Here is an 18708-nt window from a genome sequence, read left to right on the forward strand (position 1 = left end):
GGAAATCATTTTTAATTTCGAATTTACACTACTGGTCAATTGAGCATAATAATTACTACATTTTCAATTTGGCTGTGCAAGAAGTTGGAAATGGACAAGCAATAATTGCAGGCTGAATAATAAGGAAATTTTACTACTGAATATATGAGAAATTACATCAATTAATGTCCTTTCTTCTTTCCTAGCCTAGGCAAAAGACCAGCAACTGGAAGTTGAGGCCCAAAATTAAAACGCTACTCATATTCTTCGGGATATTCTCCCTCTTCATCCTCATAGCCTTCCTCATCAGCTGTTGCATCTTGGTATTGCTGATACTCCGAAACAAGGTCATTCATATTGCTCTCAGCTTCAGTGAACTCCATCTCATCCATTCCTTCCCCTGTATACCAATGCAAGAACGCCTTCCTCCTGAACATGGCTGTGAATTGCTCACTCACACGCCTAAACATCTCTTGTATGGACGTCGAATTGCCAATAAATGTGGATGCCATCTTAAGACCTGTAGGTGGGATATCACAAACAGTTGATTTCACATTATTTGGAATCCACTCCACAAAGTAGGAGGAGTTCTTGTTCTGCACATTCAGCATCTGCTCATCAACCTCCTTTGTACTCATCATGCCTCGGAACATGGCTGATGCTGTCAGATAGCGACCGTGCCTTGGATCAGCTGCGCACATCATGTTCTTTGCATCCCACATTTGCTGGGTGAGTTCAGGTACAGTTAGAGCCCGGTACTGCTGTGAACCACGGGAAGTAAGAGGGGCAAAACCCACCATGAAGAAGTGAAGACGAGGGAATGGAATGAGGTTCACTGCAAGCTTTCTGAGATCAGAGTTCAACTGGCCAGGGAACCTCAGGCAACATGTAACTCCAGACATTGTAGCAGATATCAAGTGATTCAAATCACCAACTGTCCCACACAACCAAAAGCTCGATTAGAATTGAAAATTGCAAGAGGAATTAATTGCTCAATAATAAGCCAAAAAAGATAAGAGCTTACAGCTGGGAGTGGTGAGCTTCAGTGTCCGGAAGCAAATGTCATACAAGGCCTCATTGTCAAGAACCATGCACTCATCAGCATTTTCCACCAGCTGATGGACAGACAGAGTGGCATTGTAAGGTTCCACAACTGTATCAGAGACCTTGGGAGAGGGGAACACCGAAAAAGTCAACATCATCCTATCTGGGTACTCTTCCCTAATCTTGGAAATCAAGAGCGTCCCCATTCCAGATCCAGTACCACCTCCAAGAGAATGGCACACCTGGAACCCTGCTCAAAATCAAACAACAAAACCCATTAAAAAAAATAATAAACTCCAAAAAAGCACGCAACTTCATGAACACAAGGTTTACCTTGTAAGCAGTCACAATTCTCTGCCTCCTTTCGAACAACATCAAGAACAGAATCAATAAGCTCAGCACCTTCAGTGTAATGGCCTTTAGCCCAGTTATTACCAGCACCAGACTGGCCGAAGACGAAGTTGTCAGGCCTGAAAATCTGACCATAAGGACCAGATCTGATGCTATCCATGGTACCAGGTTCCAAATCCATGAGCACAGCACGAGGGACAAAGCGACCACAACTGGCCTCATTGTAGTATACATTGATTCTTTCCAGCTGAAGATCTGAGCCGCCCTGGTAGCGACCAGTGGAGTCTATGCCGTGCTCCGCGCAGACAACTTCCCAGAACTTAGCTCCGATTTGGTTACCGCATTGGCCCCCTTGGATGTGTAGGATCTCACGCATATTTGCTGGGTATTTTGAAAATGCCGGGCTTCGAATTTCACTGCTGAGAGAGAGAGAGAGAGAGAGAGAGAGAGAGAGAGAGAGAGAGAGAGAGAGAGAGATGGTGAAGTGAAGAAGGGAAGAAGGAGGCTTTATAGATGAGAAGAAAAGGCTTAACGGCACTCTTTTTCTGTTTTTGAATTTTTTTTTTTTTTTAGGTTTGGGTGGTCTCGAGTTTCAAAATAGCAACGGTTAAAAAAGTGATATGTAAAAACTTTTAAAATTCAAATTTAGAGATACAGCTGGACTCAACCGAGCCGCCCGTTGGTTTGACTGTTGGAGAAAATAGCACGGCACCGTTTTAGGAATTTGTCACTTCTCTCCCATCACAGCCAGTGTCCCTACTGACACGTGTCCCTTTAAACACTGGAATTTCTCCTTTCCATTTTTGCAAATTATTTAAAATTGGTAGCCGAAAAGGGAAAAAAAAAATTTGAAGCAGAATGCAAATTATGCAAACTACGTTATTTTTTTCTTTAAACAAATCATAGGAATGCATGTTTGCTGAGTGAAGCAGCAATGAACACAACTTCCAGAACCTTGTGCTGCTACTCGATTAAACAAGAAACACATTATTATTGTGCTAGCAATTTTTGGTATAACAAATTACCAAAATAAGATTATTTTTATTTTGTTTGGTAATAAAAGAATAATTTAAAAATGATCAGAACACGAATATGCTATATGATTCTCTCTTTCTTTTTTTTATTTTGTTTAGTATTTAATTTGACATTGTACTAAAAAGTAAAGATTTAAAAGAGCAATATTTTAGAAACAAAAATGCAAGATTTTAAATTAAACGGACATTAAAGAAAAAAAAAGAATCCATATTAAAAAAAAAAAATCAGTATCACAGTGTTTGAAAAGCTATGAGAAAAAAAAATAACAAAAAATTGAAGCAGTTGCAAGTGTTTGAGAAGCTTGATCCACAGTGTCACGCAATGAAACAGTTTGAAATCCAAGTTCCAAGGTTCTGTTCCTTTACATAAACACTTGAAGCACTGTTTGCTCTTAAAATGAAGCATATACAAATCACAAGCAATAAAATAGCTGCTTCAACACAATTGTACCTTAAAAAAAATGCTCCCCATAGTAGAGAAGATGCCATCTATGTCAAATTACAAAAAAAAAAAAATAGAGGCAAAAAAAAAAAAATCAAATATTATATCAGACGACTTGTCTTCTTGTAGTTGGATCTCCAAGACACAATCCTCTTTGCCAAAGCTTGAGAAGCAGGTGATGGCTGTCAAAGTTTTGTGTTTTGCTGTTACCTGTTTATAGCACAATTCTTTCTTTCTATTGGGGCCCTACATCTAATGGGATTTCTAAGGGATGGGCATCTTTCAATTAAAATGGAAAACAAACAAAAAATTAATGTTAATTGTTGTTAGAGATGATGAATTTATGAGAAAGAGCTAGAAAGAGTGATATTACTTTTTGTTTGATGAGAGAATGGAGAGTTTCAGATGTATGGGTGGGGGAAGAGATGGTGTTTTAGGATGGAATAAAATAAAATACATATTCTTAAAATTTTTTGAATTTAAATCAGAAAAAAAAAAAAGAAAAGTAAAAATCAATTATGGCCATTTAATTTTAACCAATTGGATAAAATTACAAAAATCAGGTTGACAAAATTAAAAAGATTAGAAAATAAAACAGGTAAAAACCACCAGTCTTCATGTTTGCTCCTTGCGTAAGCTACCTTCAAACTTGTGCATCGGCGAAAATGTTCGTGCGCGTGTTTAGTTTTTAAATTAATATATTTAGAAATACTCGTAGACTTTGAATTATTACAAGTTACAATACCCGCCCAATGTTGAATATAACTTTTTTGTCATCAAAAATTTTATAAAATTATTAATAAATGAATATATATATATATATATATATTAAATAAAATTATTATTTACAATATATTGCAAAATTTATTTAATTATATTCATTTCCTAACCACACAAAATATAATATATCCACACAAAAATTATAATTCTATGACGATAAATTAATAGGCTAAAATGAATGTTCAGGAATAATTTCTAGATAAAAAAAAAAAAAAAATATGCCTCAATTATAGTGTGATCCTTTTGCTTTGTATATACAATCTTTTTTTCTGGGAGATAATTTATAATAATTGAGGCAAATATAATCATTTAATAATTAAAAACAAATAAAATGTGATAAATCTCAAAATTAGATATTACGAAAAAACAAAAAAAAATCAACGGTTGGAATCGAAAGGTTCAACCAAGCCGGAGGGAAAAAAAAAAACAAAAATTTTATAATATTGTAGAGTTTATAACATTGATTGTGTAATACTTTATATATAATATTTGATTTGAAAAATAAATTTTGCAATACTATAATTCGTAATTTTTAATGACAATACTATTATTATTAGTTTATATCAATTAAAAAATTTGTATTATAAATTTATGTGATTAAAGTATTTATTTATGAAACAAGAATATTTTTACATTCAATTTATAATTTGATTAAATTTTTTCCAAATTATCTAAAAATTGTATCATAAGATTTTTTTTTTCCTAACAAATATTAATTAAAAGGTATAAAATCTTTTAACCTGCGATAAAAAATAGAAAAGGTGAAATATATTATACTAGTATATTTACTATTAGGAACATATGAAGACAATGGAGAAATTTTCTAGTAAGACACTACCAATAGGAATTTATATCTATATTAGGCCACAAGGGTTGTTTACAATTTTGACATGTACTATGGATTAAATGCAACTGTTTTAGAGAATATTCTAGTGACTACATTTATTGGTATTTTTTCGGTTATAATTTTTTTTTCTTTTATTAAAAAAAGGAAAATTAATGTTCTGAAAATTTCTCATAACCTCTTAGCTTGCTCAATAGTCTTAAACATTAATCAATGGGATTTGAACAGGAGACGAGTAAATAAAAAATACACTACAAAAATTAAACTAAACTAGACAGAACAAGACGATGGTGCAGGGCATAATCTCAAATTAAAATACGGAAGACTAAAGCGTAATGCTTATTTTAGGATTGTAATCAAGGACTAAGTTTTAAAGCCATTAACAAACCTTAAGAACTGAAGTAATTAAATTTTAAAAAAATAAGAGATAAAAGTGTACATTATGCAAAATTTCATGTGGGTTTTGGTGATTTATCATAAATTATACTAAACATGTTAAGTGTTACGATTAGGTGACCCAACACGCCTAATAAAAGTAATGATTGTATGTATGCACGTACTTCCCTTCTTGCTTCTTGTGCCTCGCATCCTAAACTTCTCTTGTCCCTAAAGAATTGTGGCAAACCATTATTTGATGGAAGGCACATTCTATTCCCAGGCCATCAACCACACATTATTTCAGCCCTTTATTTGTCATATATAGAAAATGCATGATTTGGCTACAGTCCTTTATCGCTAAATCATGCTCAATACAGAACCTGCTGACTAGATTTATATGTATAATTAAGACGAATGAACAAACTTCATTAACAATCCATAGATGTTCATCTCTCTTATAGATGAAAGCATGACTATATGTTCCCACTAACATTGTATTGTACTTTATCTAGCTCGTCAAACTCTTCTCTATTTGACCAGTAAGATTTCAACCTAAAACATATACCACTTAAGATAAATGCTCGACGACCATATCAATTAAATATTTAGCAACACGTCCTTGATAAGGGCCATTAAAGTAAAATTCTACCATAACTGTAATGCACAACTTAGTTTTCTTCATGCGAGGTTTTGCATTCCACTAATTTGAAGAAATAGGAATTCCTACAGGCCATTTTCCAAAAGCACAAATCACAACTAATAACTGATATAGCATCAAGGGTACACCTCTAGGGGGGCAAAAATAATGAACAGTAGACAGACAGGAGAGTCATTATCTCTAAATGGATGATTCTAACTGAGAATGTTCAGGAATAAAAACAACAAACCTGGACAAGATAGAATGAACAAGCAGGGCATCAACTCCAGAATTTGCATCCATCATTCAAAAAAGGCTGCCCATAGCTTCAAGTTTTTGCAATACGAAGAGATGACAAAGCAGTTCATGAAGCATGAGAAATCTTAAGACAATCATATGGCAAAATTCAACTAAAAGTCCATATCAAAAGCAATCAATATTCACTCTCACTAGCATATAACCTTGCCCATAAAAAATGATGCTTTCTATTTAAATTTTCCACTTTTTCATTTCTTCTTTTGTTTTAAATACTGGTTCAATATTGATAATTACATATCCACAGGTATTGCCATCATTAACATTATATTATAGGTATATCAATTTTAAATTATTTTCAAATGTTATTGTTATGTAGCAAAATCCCCAATAACAGGATCTCAAGCAGAAGAAATAATAGAAATAGAGTTTTAGGGATAAGAGAATAGAGAGAATGAGAGAGAAATTGAATAGTTTCTTGATATTTTTCCAAAATAATCTTCTTCAGTTACAATAGCTACTATTTATAAGCGATCAGCCCTTCCCATAACTATTTCCGCCAATTACAACCTTTTAACAACTTTCAGTTCTTCAACTAACTACCACAGACCACCCTAATTATTCTATTACTTTCACATACAATCACAGCCCCTTATTCTCCTTATTAGTCATTATAGTTATCTTTCCTTCAACAATGTTTTATCAGATCCAATAAAATGATGCATGCTTACCTAATACTATCACATATGATAGAAAAAGCAAGTGTCAATAATAAAATTAACAATCCCAAAAAATAAATAACAAATACAGGATTAAAAAAAAAATTCACTAATCAAGTGTTTGGTTCGATTCTAAACAAACTTTGGAATTCATTTGAAATTAAATCTAGCTAGAATTCATTTCAAATGCATTACACTGTTTTGCACGACAACTTAAAATACAAAATTCAATTAAATTCCATATAATTCATGTTTGACATAATTCTAGAATTGAAATTCATTTGTCCTCATTTCCAAAATTACCCTCAACAGTAAATTATAAAATTAATTTTCTACAGAATTCAAAAAAAAAAGTACAAATAAATTTATAACAATTAACAAATATATAAACCAACAAATAATATGGTACTAAATATAAAATAAATTAACATGCCTCATCATATAAGAGATTATATAACATAAATAGTGTCATTACTAAGTGTATAGTAAGCTTAGATATTAAAAAGTTGAGACAAAATTAAAATACCTTATATAGTTGTCCAAACATATTAATAGAAAATAGATAGAGAGTTTGTTTGTAGTTTCCATTTTCTTATTTAGTAATGGTCAGAGCACTTTTAATTTTTTAATCAATTATTGGTACTTATTGGATGTTGTAAATTCTATTGATCACATTAGTAATTAAAGTTCAAAAGCGAATAATTTTGGCATGTGAGAATATAAAAAGATAAATGACAGGATAATTTTTTTGATAAGGGAATTTTAGTCAAAAAAATGTTATGTAAGTTTTGTGGAATTCATTTCAAATTCCATCAAATTCGATAAGAATTAATTTTAATTATAACCAATTCCTAATGTTGAATTCTTGGATTTTTTTTTTTTTCAGACCAAACACACAAAACATGGAATTCAATTAAATTCCACAAAATTGTGGAATGGAATGGAACCAAACAAGCTTTAAAACTTGAAACTCGTGGCAAACCAGTACTCCCTGCTTCCAATTTCAATGCTTTTTAAGGTTTTTGCAAAAGGATTAAGAAAATGATTAGATATTCTCATTTTATAAAAAAAAAATATTAATAATTTACCAAAATATGCTAATATTTAATTAAAATGAAAAAAAAAAAGCGACAAGGAAGAGATAAATGCATTGAGGATAACAACAGACAATGATAAAGTTTAAAAAAATAATTAATGCATCATTAATTTTCTAAAACGGCAAATAAAGTTGGATACACAAAAATTTTAAAACATCAGTTGGAATGGGGTGGAGGGAATACAAATATCACATGTTATTTTTATTATCAGTCAGAAACTTTTATCTGCTGGAAAATTTTTTTTACCTTGTAACAATAAAAGAATAGAATAATAGCCAAAAAAAACATGATGTATGTTAATAATAGGTGACTACCCATGTTTGTCATAAAAAAATTGATTACTAAACTTTTTATCTGCAAATGTATGTTATACAAAATACTCACTTAGCAATAATTTCAAACCTAAAATTTTATTTTTTTTAAAAAAATAATAATGTACTGTTTATAAAAAAAATACCACAACAAATTATTATTTTGCACTCACAAAAAGGATCTCTTATTAGTAATGAATTTCACATTATTTTCTCTTTAATATATGCTTAAAACCAATTCCAGTCTTTTTTTTTTTTTTTCATTAAATGATAAATAATCACAGCAAAACTTATTGAAGATTTGAATTTGGCTGTAAGCAACAAGTCAATTTTTTATGGACAATCTTAAATTTTCTATATATGCATATAGTTTTTTTTTTTTTTTTGTTATACCTTGATGACAATGTAAATTATATTTCAAATAGATTTTCAAACTTTTTCACCCTTGCAACTTATATTTCTATGTCATATAAACTTTTATTTTGTATTAGTTCTTTAAGAAAAATGTACAATTATTCTCTTGACAATTGAAGTAATCATTTCTATATGTGTGTATACACAAGTATGATACAAATTAAAAATTACAATTGTTATGTCAACTTTAGTTAACGGGGCCTATATTCTACCCAATAATACAACAACATTAAGATTAGAAATTAATATGACCAAACCAAATTCATTTATAATTGATAATACAATTCCATTCAATAACACAAATATTATTGTAATTACTGATTTTGACAGCCAATTCAAATTCACATACCAGATAGTTTGGTAATACAACATTTTGATGTCCTTTTTCTATCAAATGTTTCACAAAATTCATATGTGTCTGACAAAAAGGTACCCATCTAAAAGGGCTACATAGTGTCCTTTATTCAGGTTTATATATTGCAAAATCATGATTATCACACATCCCGACAACGACAAAGTAGTAGTAAATTATCACAGAGCTGGTAAAGGACCAAAGATGATGTTGATTCTCAGAGATACTGTATGAACCTAAAATTGTAAGGAAGTCATCTAAGCACTGGAGTAGAACACACAAGTAGCTTCAGAACATTCATGATCATTTTTAAGGCCCCAATAATTTATCATTGAAAACATTTTCTCTATCTAATAACCAACCATTTTTACTGAAAAAAAAAATACATTGCATGATGATGCATATTTCATCATATAATATAGAGGAGACAGCCTAGTTGGACTAAATATCTTTTTTTGCTGACCAAGACAATCTTTGTTTGACACCAGCCTGACCAAATCTGTAGGGGTATCTAATAAATCCCAAAAACTAGGCTCCACAATGCCATAATTCCCATCCTCCCTATACACAATACTTAAAACACACTCTAGTGCTTAATAGTTAAAGCTTTATCTAGAGAACTAAGTTTTTCAATTTATAAGTACCCAACTGAAAAAATAAAAAAAATAAAAAATTGCAGCCATATAAAACCTAAAAAATTTGAAGGCATATATGCAAGTTAATTGTTCATGCTTAACTCCACAATTTTGTAGCACTATTAAATTTCCATAAATATGTTAAGGTTAGCCCTTTCCTTCAGGAATTCCCTTAGACTAGTACACTCACTTCCAGTTTGGCAAATTATTTGAATTTCTCAAGTCATAAAAAAGGTAAAACAATGCAAAAGTTAATCTGAATGATAAAAATCATCCTAAGAAGTCTGATTGCTTATTAAGAAGAGATAAGGAAAAAAGGAGCTGAAGTCTGTCAAGCAAATGATAAGTAATATACAAATTGGCACCCCAAATTCAAGTCATAGCAAAAGAAAGGGGTACTTTTCTAAAGGAGAGTTTTAGCCCCTGTTTAGTTTCAAAAAATGTTTTTCTAGTTTTCTTTTTCCAGTTTTCTGCTCCTTTTCCTATTTTTCCAATTGGAAAACTGGAAAATAAGAAAACATGTTCACTTTTTCGCTTCTCCATTTTCCATCTTTCCTTTATAAGACTATTTTTCACATTTTTTAACTAAATTGGTTTTATTGGATTAATAAAAGTCATTGTTGAATATGATAACTATAAAAATAGTTTCACAAGTTAATTAATTGAATATATTTTTTTTAATTTAAAATATATTTTAAATCTAAGAGTTATCATGAGAATTATTACACTATTTTAGTCTAATATTTCAAAATTGAATTAAATCTATAAATTAAGTAAATTTTTCATTTGAAAAATAAATGAAATTATGAAGAATGTTTAGTAAAAAAAAGTTAATGAGTCTAATATCTGAAATTTAAATATTTTTAACATTTATTTTTTGAAGCATTAATATATATTATTATAAAACAAATTTAAGAAAATTAAAAAATAAAATAACGTTCATTGAACCTATCAGCAAGTGATAAGTTTAGAAATACACATTCAGTTGGTAAAGCTACAGATTTGGAAGATAGTAGGTAATTTAATATTATACATCGATTTGAAAGAAAAAAATAGAAGAAAATAATATAACTACCATGATAATTATTATAGCAATAATTTATTGTAATTTTTTTAAACAAACAATTTATTTTAACATTTCAAAATTGATATAAAATTTATATTTTAAAAAAATCTGTAAAGAAACTATGAAATAGCATCTAGGTAGGTGTGTAGTGATTATTGGAATTCGATATTAGCAACAAGACACCAAAAATATATAACAAGTGGAAAACACCGTGTTTTCTACCTTAGCAGAGCCTCCTACTTTTGTAAAGAAATAATGGAAAACTATCTAAACTTGTTATCCACCAGTTAGTTTAAAATTAGAAAATTTAGAAATTTGATTTCATCATCTTCTATTTTTCCACAACTAAACAAAGCCTCAAGTTCCCTAAGCCTCTCAAGTTTCCAACAATCAAAAAGAATTCTCTAAGCCTCTCAAGTTTCCAACCATCACAAAGAGTTCTCTAAGCCTCTCAAGTTTTCCAACAGTCGCATCGCAAAGACCATCCCAATATAGTTTCAACTACAGAATACTTTATCCTAAAAAACAGTAACCTATTCAAAAAATTTCCAATGTTGACATAGTAAATTCAAGAACATCAATGCCAATGAGCAAAGAATAGACTTACATTTGTACATTGAACATAATCTTGCCACATCTAAAAAAGATGACTGAGTAAACCTTTCCGCCGAACTTTCTGTCTTTTTGTTGTTTGCTTCGGCCGTAAAAAGACAGGTCGAATTGAAAAAATCTATTGTGAAAAAAGTTCACCAAAAATGGGGGAAAAAAGAAGAAATCAACACTAGCATATTTAATGAAATGTGACTGCATTATGTAATGCCTCATATTATGAAATAATTAGCAGAAGTATAGCTTTAGCAATGATGCAACTGAAAAATCATCACTCTCACTGAATATAACATGAAATCAGACAAGAAATTTCCATGAGATATAAGCAAGAATGTAAGGAAATTTCTGATGGCATAGACAACCAACTAATCCTCTATTAAAGTTATGAACTATATCATATGTTCAAGAGTTGGTTGCTGATACATAAATTGCAAGGAAGGTCAGCACTAGCCAGCGGACACTTCTGGATAGCTTTCTACAGGATTCACCCTAGAAACTGAACCTTAAAATCTCAACTTCCAATAGCTGTAAGTTCCAAAATTTGCATCCAACGCAAAACTATCATTTCCTTTACAGACTTAACATGGATGAGAAATACCATATATGCTTCCAAAGCCTATCAATGACATCTACTTCAAATTCTCTCATCAGCTTGCAGAGAGTCAGCTTATAAATCTATTCAAATAACAGAATCTCCTTCACCATCAGACTATAAACCCTAACATCGAATCAAATCCCAAAATTTTAAGAAATTTCGATCACTAAACCCCTCAATTTATTAAGAACTAAATTGGAAAATCTCATGCAAAAGGAAAATTGGGCATTAAAAAATAATACCACATTTGGCAGCAACAATTAGCAGGAATTAAAGGCCATTATTCTCCTTAACATGTTAACAAATGTCTTTTTATTCCCCTTAAACATAAGCATTCAATTAGAAACATGAACATTGTTGCAACAGAAGGAAACAGATTCTTCCAATGGTAACCTAACAATTGGATAAAAAATGTAATTTCAACCATAAACTTGATGACAAAACATATTATTAAGTACTGTTATGTCGTTCCATTCTCAGTGCCCAGAATGAATCCCCCTAGATAATAACCTAATAAAGTTCACCAGAACAAAAATATACTTGAGGCATCTTCTTACTTTCATATGATATAAATTAACAGAAAAAGAAAACAAAGTTTGCTTGGACAAAACCATCTTCAAAGTTGATGCAAATGTATTTTCATCCCTGAACAAGAAGTGAGAAGGTACCCTAAATACTTATGTCAGTAATTAAAAGTTGTCAACACTATAATATTTGGAGTTCAATTAGATGTAACAATCAAAAATATCAAAATCCTAAAATTTCAAAACAGAAAAACTCTCATCCTGAAACAAGAAGATAGCACATGTCATGCATGTGCGAATGTCTTTCATAAATGGAAGCCGGAATGCCACTAGAAGTCACAATTTTGACGTTAACATGAATGCTTCTTAGCACCAAATGCTTGATGACTACACTTGTCATAACACCATGATTAACTTAAAACTTACGACAACAGAAGGCACTATATAAGATATCAATATCAAAACGAAATCACAAAAACTAAAGGCAAGCACCCCATGAACAATGAACTGATAAGATGAAACAACTTTTAGCCAGATAACACTAACATCAACAATAAAATATCCAAATTCTAAAATAAAGACTTCAAAGTTAAAAACCAACAAACTTAACTGCCACTGAACTTCAGCTCTGCAAAACATCTCCTTTAACAGGGCAGCAACCTGAAATGACAAGACTAGCAAAACCACCCAGAAAGCAAAGGAAGGTTGAGTCACCTATGCCAACAAGTTCAAATATATCAAAGCAAAAAAATCAACCCTGAGCCAGCAATGCACCCAGGTGATTCACATTGTAACATGCTACCACAACTTAATTCTTATTCCCACGGCCCTCAAAACTGGCATTCCTTGACTTGCTTGCATTATCAAGTGAGGAATGATCACTGGAGGCTCTACAAAACAAAGCAAACAATGGAGAATTAGAAGATCCTTCCAAATCTTAAAGTAGAGAGAAAGGCCTGCAGCGATGCAACTTTAAATCCTATAATCACTTACAATTTTTGCTTTTTTGCATTCTGCTTGATTGTCACAACCATATCCATAGCCATCTTTTGATGGTCCCTCGTCTGTGAATGTATGTCTAAGCCTTCAACACTTTCACAGTCAACTTTACAAATACGACACCATCCCATGCTAGATGCCTTTCTCCTTCTTGAACCATCAAAAGATTCCAAGTCACCCTGGAAATACACAGAATGAAAAGAAGAGTATTCAATGAAAAGAATAATAATAAAAATAAAATATGTGAACAAGAAATGCATTACATATATGAAGATATTATGCAAGAATATGAACTAATGGATATCATAAAAAAAATTAAATCAGTAATATAGTACTGAACTGGATAGTTTCCACCATCACCAGGAATTCCCTTGTGGGAAAAGCCGCTCCTAAATCCTGGCTCACCAAGTCGTGAATGAAAGAAATTCCCGGGCCCAGGCAATTCTCCCATCCGTGCAGGACCAGGGAAAGCACCAAAACCAAAAGGCTCTCCCATAAGCATATGCTCACCCCTTCGCAAATGATTGGGAAATCCATCTTGACCAGGACCCTCAAACTGGCCCCTGCGTAAATGGCTGGGTAAAGCTGGAAACCTATTATTATGAAATGAATCACCAAATCGTCGTGATTCCCTGCCAGCAATATCATCAAGTCCAGGAAAGGCTCCAACTCCATGTGAGGATACACCAGGATAATCTCTACCTGGACTTCTAGTAGCCAAACCATCCATATGACGACGACCATATCTAGGAACTGGTCCAAAAAGATCTGGTTGGGTTTGAGCAGTATCTGGCTGCCTGCCTGCAGTCTTGTCAAGAAAAAGAACTGGCCTTTCTCCTATATCATTGGGATGCATTAAACCATCATGATGATTAGGAAAGAACTTTGGGGGTGCAGAGCCACCCAAGGGTTCCAATTTCATCCCCGAATCATAATTCATACCATGTGGTCCCTGGTCAAGAGTTTTCAGGGGTAAATTCATACCAAAATTATGAGGTACCCTATCAAGAGGTCTTGAAGGGGGAAATTGACTTCCATATTTTTGAACAGATTCAGTGTCCAAATGAGAAGGCCTGGGGAAATGCTTGGCATCTTCTTCAAACTCTGCCTGATCAACAATTCGGCCTGGATCCTGTGGAAAGGGATTCATATGCTCATCTAGCAAAGGCCTGAACCGATCATCCCGTGATCCACTTCCTAAGGAGTCTGGCCCTGGGGCACCATTCAATCTCATCGCATTTGTGTGCATGCCAGATTGTTTCCCAAATGGATCTAGTCTTCTGCCATCTGTATAATTGGGCCTCTGATTTGGAAACATGTCAGATTCATGGCCATATAATGATGTTCTTTCACCTTCCAAAGGGAGTCCATGACCTTGAGTAGAAGGTCCCTGTGGACCATAATGACTTGGACCCCTCCCAAAGATTGAAGTAGAGCCCAAGCCAGCAATGCCAATAGGAGAGACTTCAGGACCATGAGACTGCTTGTACAGAGGTTGCTGGAGATGTTCATGGAGTGGATTCAAAGGTTGTCCAGTATGAGACATATGCCCAGAACCCAAAGACCTAGATGGGGCGGATGGATGCCCAGGTAATTGCATGTGATGTGGGGGTCCAGGAGGAGGTGCTTGTAACAATGGGGATCCAACAGGCCTTTGTTGAAGGACAGAAGGCCCATGAGGAATTAAAGGAGGCTGCTGCTTTCCCTGCTCAGCAATGGGAACCAAATGAGAGGGTTGTACCAAGCCCTCACCTTGCACCTGCCCGTGCAGAGTAAAGCCTCCAGAACATTGTGGAGTCATGTTCAAGTCCTGTGATTTCATACTATGGTCTTCAAGGTGTTCACCTTCCTGCAATGGAGGAGTTTTCAACAGAGGCCCACTTTTCATTTCCTTGTCTTCTGACACAACAGAATGTTCAACCCTTTTATGGTCGGTATTAGAACCATCTTTCTGGTCATTACTAGCCTCTCTAGGCTCTTTCTTTACCTGCTTAATCAAATACTCTCCATTCTCAGCTCCATGAGATTCTGATATATCCTTGACATTACCCATGGGTTTATTGTCAGCATCCACTGGCTTCAAATAGCATTCAGATTTTACAGTCTTTACCGCGCCTACATCAGCCACAACACCAGAAGCAACATCCAAATCATCAGGATCCCTTTTAACATTTTTATGAGTAGATTCAGCTTCTGAACTTTTCTCAATAGTGTGATCCCCTTGTTTCTCAGACATTGGTCTTGAAATAGGCCCAGACTGTAGCTCAGAAGGCGATTGATCTTGGTTGTTGGTCCTTAGTGCAATTCCTGATTGACCTGCACCAACCTCCATTGGCTTTACCTGCATGAGAGCAGATGAGTGAGGATGTGGCTGAGTTGGCACTCCAAGAGGTGGCACCATAGGCCTTCCACCAAGAGTTTGGGCTTGATGGGATTGCGTGCCATGCAGTAATGCAAAATGCTGCTGAGGCAGTGGATAGGCATTAGAAGGTTGCTGGAATGATGGGGGCAGCCCCTGGGGACGTATTTGAGAATGCACATGCAATTGTTGCTGCGTGTAAGCACCTTGCTGAGGCACCTGATTCTGAACTGGCACTGGCGCTTGTCCAGAAAATGGCTGCTGCTGCACATACTGCTGATGGACTTGTTGCTGAACTGACTGCATAACAAGGTGTTGATGAGGAAGTCCAGGTTGTTGAGCATGGGAATGCACTGGTTGCTGCTGTACAGGAGGCACATTAGGGACTTGACCAGGTGAAGGTAACAAACCAGGCTGTTGAGGGTTTTGAATTGGACCATGAGATTGTGGTGGACGTAACAAAGGAGGTTGTTGAGGGAACTGACTCTGCATTTGAACGAGATGTGATTGTGGTTGAGGCCCACCTTGAGGATACAAATGTGCAGGATGTTGCAGACCTCCCAGCTGCATTTGCTGTTGAGACTGTGGTTGGGTATAAGAGTTATGGCCTGTCACTGCATGGGCTGATGAATGTTGTAGCTGAGGCTGGAGATGAGGATTCAATGGCTGGTTTGGTTGAGAAGTAAAGGCTTGTGGAACAGGCTGCGAAGGATGTTGAGCATGTGTCTGAGGCAGACCTTGTGAATGATTTCGAGGTTGAGGAACAGGATACTGAGGATGAAGCTGAGAATGAGCCAGTGCCTGAACTTGGGGTTGCGGATGCTGAATCTGCGAATGAGGCCGCGGATTTTGAGGCATTTGTACATGTTGAAGATGATGCTGAACAGGGTGGGTTTGTGGGTGCTGCTGAGCCTGAGATTGTGGTTGGCCATGGGGTGGTGGGTTAATCTGTGATTGTATTTGAGACTGTGGCTGAACAGTGTGAGTTTGTTGCTGCAGATTGACTTGTGGCTGGTTCTGGGGCTGAGCAGCAGCAGCAGCAGGCGCCTGAACATGTGGATTTGACAGAGATTGTGTTTGCAGCTGAGTCTGAGGTTGAACTTGCTGTTGAGGGAACTGAGGCTGCAGATAAACCTGAGGTTGTGGATATTGCGGAACTGCTTGCTGTTGATAAGGGTAGTATTGCTGATAATGCTGTTGATAAGGATCATATCCAGGATATTGTTGGTAGTACTGTTGATATTGTTGCTGCTGTTGATACCACTGTTCTGCTGTGGGCACAGTAGCCTGCACTACAGACTGGGGCTGTGAAGTTTGGTTGGCTTGCTGGTTGGGATCTTGTACAGGTAATGGGGTTGCTGTGGTTTGAGATGTCTGATCCTGAGTGGTAGTAGTTCCTGCCTGAGCAGCAACCTGGGTGCTAACAGGTGTTGTCCCTGTGGCTGTAGCATCCTGGGCAGCATCCGACTGAGCTTGAGACTGCACACCCTGACATTGAAAATACAAATAAAACCAACCAACCAAAAATGCAAACCCAAACGAAAATTCCAGTTAAAAAAAATAAAAATCGTTCTTAGACTCACAGGACAATTTTGTGCATGTTCCTGCACTTGACGATGCACAATTTGAATACCACACCGGTTACATACAACAGGAGAATTACCAAAGGCACATCCAGAACAATGAGAAGTACACTCAGATAAAGGACCCTGCCAAGTGCATCCACTTCTATGGTATAGACAATGAACTGTTATCTTGCCAATGGTTTCAGCTAGAGCTTTGTTTGATTCAATAAGAGGCTGCAATTAGCAGTTGCAAACAAAAAAATGTATCAGCATTCTGCAAGTACATAATATAAACATATAAACACATTCAAAGCCATCATATCACAGTGGTTGGAGCAGAGAACCTTGGAATCTGCTTCTGTCACCAAGTAGCCATCATAGGGGCAAGCCCTGGTAGTGCTCACAATATATGTTAAACATGGCTTACAGTATAGGTGGGTACACAAGGACTGTAATGCTTCATTTGGATAGACTAGCAGACGGCAAACAGGACAGAAATATTCTCCAGCCAGAGATTGAATGTTCAGTATGCACTCATTATCAAAACCCATGGTGCAATAGAGTCTGGCTTCAACTCGCAGTAAGCATTAATGCTATCCAACCTAACAATATAGATAATATAAATCAGAAAAAAGGTCCTATAGTTACCTATACAATTTATTCTCTCAAAAATCTCAATTAGGTTATGCACATTCACAAATAATTCACGATTGCAGTAAAAAATCCCATGTAAGGATAATAAAGAGAAACCATATTTGAATATATGTTTACTTAAGCATGAGCACATGTATAGATAAGCAAGTAAATCTACAATTATTATTATTGATTAAGCACACCTCAAAATGCAAAAATGAACAACTGAAAGTCTCATCAACTTGAGAAAATGAACATGTGAAAAACCATTAGCCATAAAATCTGCATCCACTGCATGTAAAATAACCCAGCTAATTAGGCTATAACCCATATTAAGTTCCAATTCCTCATCCATCTTTCCAGACAACCGAACGAGTTCTTAGAAAAATAACACAGAAAATTAAAAAGAAAAAAAGAAAAGCAACAATATGCAATCGCATACCAGAAACTCCCAAACTGCCTCGCCCTTAAACACACCAACAAATTTTTTTTTTAAATAAAAAAAGGGCTCTAGGGTTTAAAATTCAAGGATCGACATATATATGAAGACTCTGATGGGCAAGAGAGAGAAACATATGTTTAAAGAGCAAATAATCTATGGCGAAGTGAATAAAAGATTCTATGATTGCAAGAGAAGGAAACGAACAATACACACCTAAGAGAGAGGAGAGTACTGGAGACACAAAGAAAGCTGAGGATTGCAGAAGAGGAAGAAAAGTGGGAGCGGGTTGCTTTTATATGGAGGGCAATGAAGTGAAATTCCAACATCCTGCGTTTTGGCCTCTTATTCTTTTCTTGACGGAAGATCACGGTGTTAGCCGGTTTTCAGCCCGTTGCTTGACGGTGGAAGTTTTGGTACGGGGATTTTTCTATTTCAATTTTGATTTATTATGTAAAAAAAATTAAAATAAAAATAATTAATTATAAAAGATTTTTATTTTTTAAATATAATTAACTCTAATTAAAACTCAATTAGCGATATTATTGTCAATCAATAAACATATATATATATATAAGCTAAAGTATAAAAAGAAAAATTAAAGCGTAAAAATGATCACATAAAATTAAATTATTTAGCTTATTAAT

At 34.5% G+C, this 18708-nt stretch overlaps 2 protein-coding genes across 8 annotated transcripts; both read right to left on the minus strand.

Annotated features, from left to right (window-relative positions):
* Positions 1–105: 105 nt before the first annotated feature.
* Positions 106–1850, minus strand: LOC110640659 (tubulin beta-2 chain). Its single transcript, XM_021792047.2, has 3 exons — positions 1357–1850; positions 1004–1273; positions 106–913 (listed from the first exon to the last, which is right to left on the minus strand). Exons 1-3 carry the CDS (start codon positions 1748–1750, stop codon positions 234–236), a joined length of 1344 nt encoding a protein of 447 aa, XP_021647739.2. The 5' UTR covers positions 1751–1850; the 3' UTR covers positions 106–233.
* An 873-nt stretch (positions 1851–2723) lies between these two features.
* LOC110640658 (uncharacterized) lies at positions 2724–18429 on the minus strand. 7 transcript variants are annotated; one of them, XR_009151258.1, is made up of 9 exons: positions 18278–18429; positions 17334–17591; positions 17008–17223; positions 13406–16912; positions 13060–13244; positions 12677–12956; positions 10946–11068; positions 5740–5815; positions 2724–5080 (listed from the first exon to the last, which is right to left on the minus strand). XR_009151258.1 is itself a non-coding variant. In XM_021792042.2 (6 exons), the coding sequence occupies exons 2-6, from the start codon at positions 17538–17540 to the stop codon at positions 12875–12877; spliced, it is 4197 nt and encodes a 1398-aa protein (XP_021647734.2). In that variant the 5' UTR covers positions 17541–17591; positions 18278–18429; the 3' UTR covers positions 12575–12874. The 7 variants fall into 7 exon arrangements, 1 of the variants encoding a protein (XP_021647734.2); XR_009151257.1 differs by having other exon boundaries at positions 2724–5239; XR_002492163.2 differs by having other exon boundaries at positions 2747–5080; positions 5740–11068.
* Positions 18430–18708: the final 279 nt, after the last annotated feature.

The sequence above is a fragment of the Hevea brasiliensis genome, chromosome 9 (assembly GCF_030052815.1).
Source record: "Hevea brasiliensis isolate MT/VB/25A 57/8 chromosome 9, ASM3005281v1, whole genome shotgun sequence".
Lineage (NCBI taxonomy): Eukaryota > Viridiplantae > Streptophyta > Magnoliopsida > Malpighiales > Euphorbiaceae > Hevea > Hevea brasiliensis.

Bases quoted from the DNA above. Each gene is read 5' to 3' on its own strand.
- LOC110640659 (XM_021792047.2), bottom strand. From the start codon at position 1,750: ATGCGTGAGATCCTACACATCCAAGGGGGCCAATGCGGTAACCAAATC. The intron at 1,274-1,356 runs GTAAACCTTGTG...GATTTTGAGCAG, and splicing joins GAATTGTGACTGCTTACAAG to GGTTCCAGGTGTGCCATTCT. The intron at 914-1,003 runs GTAAGCTCTTAT...TGTGTGGGACAG, and splicing joins GAAGCTCACCACTCCCAGCT to TTGGTGATTTGAATCACTTG.
- LOC110640658 (XM_021792042.2), bottom strand. From the start codon at position 17,540: ATGGGTTTTGATAATGAGTGCATACTGAACATTCAATCTCTGGCTGGA. The intron at 16,913-17,007 runs GTGAGTCTAAGA...TTTCAATGTCAG, and splicing joins AACATGCACAAAATTGTCCT to GGTGTGCAGTCTCAAGCTCA. The intron at 13,245-13,405 runs GTTCAGTACTAT...GTGTATTTCCAG, and splicing joins GTGATGGTGGAAACTATCCA to GGTGACTTGGAATCTTTTGA.